This window comes from Budorcas taxicolor, chromosome 18 (genome assembly GCF_023091745.1).
Source record: "Budorcas taxicolor isolate Tak-1 chromosome 18, Takin1.1, whole genome shotgun sequence".
In the NCBI taxonomy this organism is placed as follows: Eukaryota; Metazoa; Chordata; class Mammalia; order Artiodactyla; family Bovidae; genus Budorcas; species Budorcas taxicolor.
In genome coordinates this window covers 67,540,836-67,547,882 of record NC_068927.1, presented here as the reverse complement: position 1 = coordinate 67,547,882, position 7,047 = coordinate 67,540,836, and the positions used below count along the sequence as shown (strand labels likewise).

The 7,047-nt window shown below is 40.9% G+C and overlaps 1 protein-coding gene across 1 annotated transcript; it reads right to left on the bottom strand.

The window, feature by feature from the left end:
- Positions 1-1,551, bottom strand: LOC128064117 (zinc finger protein 239-like). The gene is made up of 3 exons (XM_052656913.1): positions 1,376-1,551; positions 596-973; positions 1-511 (listed from the first exon to the last, which is right to left on the bottom strand). The coding sequence occupies exons 1-3, from the start codon at positions 1,549-1,551 to the stop codon at positions 1-3; spliced, it is 1,065 nt and encodes a 354-aa protein (XP_052512873.1).
- Between the last annotated feature and the right edge of the window lie 5,496 nt (positions 1,552-7,047).

Below are 7,047 nucleotides of genomic sequence, written 5' to 3'. Positions count from 1 at the left end.
TTAAGGCCTTTCTCCAATGTGACCTTTCTGATGACAACGCAGTTTGGATGTGGTAATAAAAGATTTCCCGCATTCACTGCACACGTAAGGCCTTTCTCCAGTGTGAACTCTCTGATGATAATGGAGAGTGGAACTACAAGTAAAAGATTTACCACATTCACTGCACTCATAAGGCCTTTCTCCTGTGTGAATTCTCTGGTGTATTATGAGGTTATTTCTTTGGATAAAGGATTTCCCACATTCACTACACTCATAAGGCCTTTCTCCAGAATGAACTCTTTGATGATAATGGAGGTCAGACCTCGAGATAAAAGATTTCCCACATTCACTGCACTCATAGGGTCTTTCTCCAGTGTGAGCTCTCTGATGATAACGAAGGCTGGAGCTGAAGGTAAATGATTTCCCGCATTCATTGCACACATAAGGCCTTTCTCCTGTGTGAATTCTCTGGTGTAAGATGAGGTTATTTCTTCGATTAAAGGACTTCCCACATTCACTGCACTCAAAAGGCCTTTCTCCGGTGTGGACTCTCCAGTGTTGAATGAGTGTCCACCTATTGTTAAAAGACTTCCCACATTCAGTGCACTTAAAAGGCTTTTCACCAGTGTGAGCTTTCTGGTGTTGATTCAATTGGGATCCATACTTAAACAATTTCCCACACTCAGTACACTCATAAGGCCTTTCTCCTGTGTGAACTCTCTGATGTTGAATGAGAACCCACCTATTGTTAAAAGACTTTCCACATTCACTACATTCATAAGGCCTTTCTCCAGTGTGAACTCTTTGATGATAATGGAGGTTAGAGCTAGTGGTAAAAGTCTTCCCACACTGACTGCACGCATAAGGTCGTTCTCCTGTGTGAGATCTCTGATGATACCTGAGGGCAGGCCTAGAGACAAAAGATTTCTCACAGTCACTACACTCATAAGGCCTTTCTCCTGTGTGAGATCTCTGATGGTAAGTGAGGGCTGAGCTAGAGGTAAAAGATTTTGAACATTCACCACACACATAACTGTTTTCTCCACTGTGCCACGTGTGGGGAGAAATGAGGACAGATTTGTGGCTTAAGAATTTCCCACATTTGCTGCAATTGTATTGCATTGCCCCAGTCTGAATGCTTTGATGTTGACAGAGAGTTGAGCTTTGCCTGAAGGATTTTCCAGATTCACCACACACATGAATCCATTCTCCAGCGTGGGCTCTCTGGTGTACAACAAATGAGGATTTGTACCTGAATGCTTTCCCACATTCACTGCACACAAAACAAGGTCTTCCAGTGTGGACACCCTGGTCCTGAACAAGTGTATGTGGGGGACTAAGGGCTTTCTTGCATTCTTCCCATGTGTGATGAGTTTTCCTGCCATGTGAGGTTGACTTGCACTGGGTGACTGTGTTTGGCTTCTTCAGAGCCTGTTGCTGCAGGTGAACCATGATGGTCAGGAAGTCCTTTTCAAAATCCCTGCAGGTAAATGGCTTCTGTGACACATGGAAGCTGCAGCTCTTCACAAACGAGGCCTTGTCCACACGGCTTCTGAGGGTTTTCTCTCCCATGTGCTGCTCCAGGTGCTGCTGAAAGTTTGCACTAAAACAGAATTGTTTCACACATGCTGCACACCTCACCAGTTTCTGGATGTGTTGTGTTTCATGGTGCACAGCCAAGCGGAAAACGTTTCTCAAGACTGGACCACAAATCTCACAAGGGTTCATCTTTTGAGTAGACAAAGCTGCCTTTGGAGTCCTAGCCTGTGACACTCCTAGAGAAGTGATCTGTTGAGAAGGTGCCTCTGGATTCTCTGTTCCGCAGCAGCAACCTGAACAGAAAGAAATGCAGGTCAAGTACATATTGACTATAGGGAAGGGTCAAGCTCATCACAAATTTGCATCTGCATCAACAACAAAACAGCCAGAAAACAATAAACAGTGGCTACGATTTCCCTGGAGATCCAGTGGTTAAAACTTCACCTTCCAATACAGGGAGTGTGGGTTCAATCCCTGGTTGGGGAGCTAATATCCCATATGCCTCTGTCAAAAAACCAAAACAGAAAACAGAAACAATACTGTAACAAATTCAATAAACAGTTTAAAAATAGTCCACATCAAAATCTTAAAACAAAAACAGCAACCAAATTAGACTGAATCTTATGTTGTCAAAAAGAGACTCACACATCAGTGCTAAGGACACACAGAGCTCAAAATGAAGGCAACATAAAGATACTCCGTGCAAATGGAAAACTGGAAGTCAGCATAAGTACTGTATAGCTTCAGACAAAACAAATATTAAGTGAAAAACTGCCACAAAAGACAAAGAAGTTCATGATATAATGATAAAACAGTTAATCAAGGGACTATAACAATAGTTAGTGTATATGCATTGAACACTGTAGCATGAAAATGTATGCATCAAATGTTAACCAATCTGAAAGCAGATTTCATAGAACTTTCCTGGTGGTCTGGTGGTTAAGAATTTACCTTGCCATGCAGGGGACAGGGGTTCAATCCCTAGTAAGGTAATTAAGATCTCACATGCTGCAGAGCTACTAAACTGGCATGCTACAATTTCTGAGCCCATGAGTTCCAGAGCCAGCTCACCACGATGGAGGGCCTGTGTGCTGTAAATACTGAAGCCCATGCACCACAACTAGGGAGTCCATGTACCTCAACAAAAGATGCCAAATGGTGAAACAAAGAAGATCCCGTGTATTGCAACTAAGACCTGACACAGTCAAATAAATAAATAAAATCAGGAAAAAAACAAAAAGAGCTAGAGACTTCAATATTTTCCTTTAACAATAGGTAGATCAACCAGACAGAAATTCAGTAAGAAAACTTTGCACTTGAACATATACTTTAGATCAAATGGACATATACAAAATATAACATCCAACTGCAGCAGAATACACATTCTCCTCAACTGCATACAGAACACTGCCCAGAGCAGATCATATGCTATGGGTTATAAAACCAGGTCGAACAAATTTAAGGAGATTGAAATAATATAAAGTATCTTTGCTGACCAAAATGGATTGAAGCAAAAAATCAGTAACAAGGAGGAAACTGGGAAAATTCACAAATATGTGGAAATTAAACAACACAATCATGGAAAAATAATAGATCTCAGAAGAAATCAAAAAATACCTTACCAGTTCAAAGAGGGAAACTTAGAGCAATAAATGCTTACCACAGGCATATATAGGAAAATAAAAATCTTGGCTTCACAGGTGACTTCTACCAAACATTCAAAAAAAATTAAATACCTACCCTTTTCAAACTCTTTCAAAATATTGGAGAAAGGAATGCTTCCTAGCTCATTTTACAGTAGCAACATCACCAGATACCAAAACCAGATGAAGACAACACAGAAAATTATAGGATAGCATCTCTGATAAACACAGATGCAAAAATCCTGAACAAAATATTAACTCTGAATTAAGTGGGTAAAGAAGGAACATACCTGAACATAATAAAAGTCATAGAAGGCAAATCCTTCAGCTGACATCAAGCTCAATGGTGAAATGTCAAAAGCTATGCCTTTAAAATCAGGAATCAGAAAAAGATGTCCACTATCTCCACTCTTATTCGGTGTAATATTGAAAGTCCTAGCAAAGAGCAGTCAGGCAAGGGAAAAAAAAGAAAAAAACCACATCCAAAATGGAAAAGGCAGAAGTAAAACTTTCACTATTTGCAGATATCATGGTTTTACACATAGAAAACTCGAAGGACTCCACCAATAATCTATTAGAAATAACCAACAAAGTTGCAGGGTAAAAAATCAACATACAAAAAACAGTTCAATTTCTAAACTTGAACAGTGAGCTAGCAATCCCAACAAAAAGGATAAAATACCTAGGAATATTTAACCAAGAAGGATGAAGACCTATACATGAAAAACTCTTAAGACATTATTGAAAGATTGAAAAAGATACAAATGGAAAGCAATTACATGCTCACTGACTGGATGAATTAACATTATCAAATTTAAATTAAAAAAAAAAACTTGGAAAAAATAAATAAATAAAATGTCCATACTACCTAAAGCAATCTACAGATTGAATGCAATCTCAATCGAAATCCCAAGGACAATTTTTCACAGAAATAGAACAAAAAATCTGACAATTTATATATAAAACCACAAAACTTAGCAAATAGCCAAAGGATTATTATAAAATAAACAAAAAAACTCAAGAAAACAAAACTAGGGGAATTCCCTAGAGATCTGATGGTTAGGACTCAGCTCTTTTACTGCAATGACCCAGGTTCAATCCCTGGTCAAGGAACTAAGCTGACCTGCTTGCTGCAACTAGAGAAAGTCCAAATGCAGCAATGAAGACAGCACAGCCAAAAATAAACGAATCTTTAAAAAAATTAAAAAAGACATGACCCCCCCCCCCCCCCCCCCCCGCCAAGGGTGGTCCAGTGGTTAAGAATCCAACTGCCAATGCATGGGACACAAGTTTGATCCCTGGTGCAGAAAGATTCCATATGCTGAAGGGTAACTGAGCCCATGCGCCACAACTAGTAAAGCCCACTTGCCCTAGAGCCTGTGCTCCACAACAGAAGATGCTGCAATAAGAAGCCTATGCATCTCTGAATCAGTTCTAATGAGGTGGATGAAAGTGGAGCCTATTATACAGTGAAGTAAGTCAGAAAGAAAAACACCAATGTAGTATATTAACACATATATATGGAATTTAGAAAGATGGTAAAGATGACCCTATATGCGAGACAGCAAAAGAGACACAGATGTAAAGAACAGACTGTTGGACGCTATGGGAGAAGGCAAGGGTGGGATGATTTGAGAGACTAGCATTGAAACATGTATATTATATGTGAAACAGATCGCCAGTCCAGGTTCGATGCATGAGACAGTGTACTCAGGGCTGGTGCACTGGGATGACACTGAGGGATGGGATGGGGAGGGAGGTGGGAGGGGGTTCAGGATGGGGAACACATGTACACCCATGGCTGATTCATGTCAATGTATGGCAAAACCCACTACAATATTGTAAAGTAATTGGCCTCCAATTAAAAAAAAAAAAGCCCATGCACCACAACTAGAGTAGTCGCCACTGATCTCAACTAGAGAAACCTCACACATAGCAACAAAAACTCAGTGCAGCCAAAAGTAAGTTTTTTTTAAAATGAGGGGTAACATGCTAGCAAGGATACACAGAAAAGGGAACCATTGCACATGGTTGCAAAGAATGTAAATTAACGTAGTCATGGAAAATACCACAAATATTCATCAAAATATTGAAAGTAGAACTACCATATGATCAAACACACCAACTTCTGGGTATATATCCCAAGGAACAAAACCAGTTTCATGAAACAGGTGCATGTGCATGTTCACTGCAGCATTATTCAAAAGAGCCAAGATACAGAAACATTTTAAAGTGTTCATTACTGGATGAAGTGATAAAATACGGTACACACACACACGCACCAACTTTCCCATGATTACGTGTGCAGGAATATTCAGACAAGAAAAAGGAAAAAATGCCACTTGCAACAATCATGAGCCTAGAGGACATCATGCTACATGAAATAAGCCACAAAGAGAAGAACAAATAGTTTATTAAATATACAATCTTTAAAAAAGTCAAACTTAGAGAAGCATAAAGTAGAACGCCAAATATTGAGAGCTATAAAAATGGGGAGATGGTCAAAAACACTTCGTTATGAGTAAGTTCTAAGAACCAAACGTGCAGAATAGTGACTATAGTCATTAATATTGTATTGTACACTCGAAATTTGCTAACAAATCCTAAGTATTCTCACACACACGAAAGAAAAATAAGTTACGTCTGGTGATAGGTGTGTTAATAAATTTCATGGTGATAACTGTTTCATAATATATATATAGCAAATCATTACATTATATATACTAAGTACATAACATTTTATCAGTTATACCTCAATAAAGTCGGGACGACAGGATGAAATGGAAACAAGAGGCCTGAACACCATAAAAAGAGCTATATAGGAGAGAGGTGAAGAGTAGGCAATGCTCATGTAAGTAGTCCCCATGACAATGGCTGCAGTTCCATAAACAGGCAGAAACAGAAGTGCCAGCTAAAGGACGGGCCACAGAAACTGCATGGATCTGGACACACTGACCCATTCAGGCAAAGGGCGAGCAAGCTGCACCCAAAGGCCTTACTGCAAGAAGGTATGAACCACAAACCCTTCCCTGTGACTATTCAGTATAACCGGTATTAGGGATGTAGGGGAGAAAAAGGGCAGTGCAAACGCCCCAGCCCGATTACCCACAACTACCCAGGACACTGGGGAAGCAAGCAGTGCCTACCCCATGTGAGGACAGAGCACCTTCTGGGGCGTGAGGCAGGATACAGACAGAGGCCAGCCCAGGTCAGTAGGGAGGCTGAAGGTCTTACCCAGTGAGGATATAAGTGCATAGTTCTCCAGCATCACATCCAGATACAGGCGTCTCTGAGCCTCATCAAGGAGCCTCCATTCCTCCCAGGAGAAGTACACAGCAACATCTGGAAAGGTCACACTACCCTGTGGTGAAGGGGACAAATGAAACCTTGAACATTCTCTAAGAATCCACAACACATCTCTCCAAACACCTATGCCATTCCCATCTTCCACTGGTGCCAGTGATGCCTTCTCTCTCTTCACCTGCTTTACTCACTGTGTTCAGCCCTCAGCAGTAACTGGGCGGGGGGCGGGGGGCGGTACTACAAGGCTTCTCCAGAATTTTGTGCACACAGATGCCATCTAAACTCTGGGTTTGGCCTGCAATGTCCTGTCCCTCCAACCAAGCAATTCCCCTAGAGTCTCCCAAATTATGGGAATCCAGACACAGCCAAAGATAAGAACATGCTTCACTTGTAAATACTCAACATTAGGAACCTGAGGCCATCAGTTCACACTTCCTCTCAATGGGCATATCATTCTGTAGGCAGCACTTCTCTCACAGTTTCAGACTCTACAGTTGCACTTCCACAGCACTGCCATCTCCCTGCACCACACCATAGAATTCTTCCTGAACATACATGTACACTGGTGCTTGGCATCCAGAGA

What these genes read in the sequence shown, in the direction of transcription:
- LOC128064117 (XM_052656913.1), bottom strand. Translation starts at nt 1,551, where the DNA reads ATGGGAGAGAAAACCCTCAGAAGCCGTGTGGACAAGGCCTCGTTTGTG. An exon ending in AACACAGTCACCCAGTGCAA is followed by an intron (nt 974 to 1,375) that starts GTCAACCTCACA and finishes TTTTACCTCTAG; the next exon opens with CTCAGCCCTCACTTACCATC. An exon ending in AAAGCTCACACTGGTGAAAA is followed by an intron (nt 512 to 595) that starts GCCTTTTAAGTG and finishes CACCGGAGAAAG; the next exon opens with GCCTTTTGAGTGCAGTGAAT.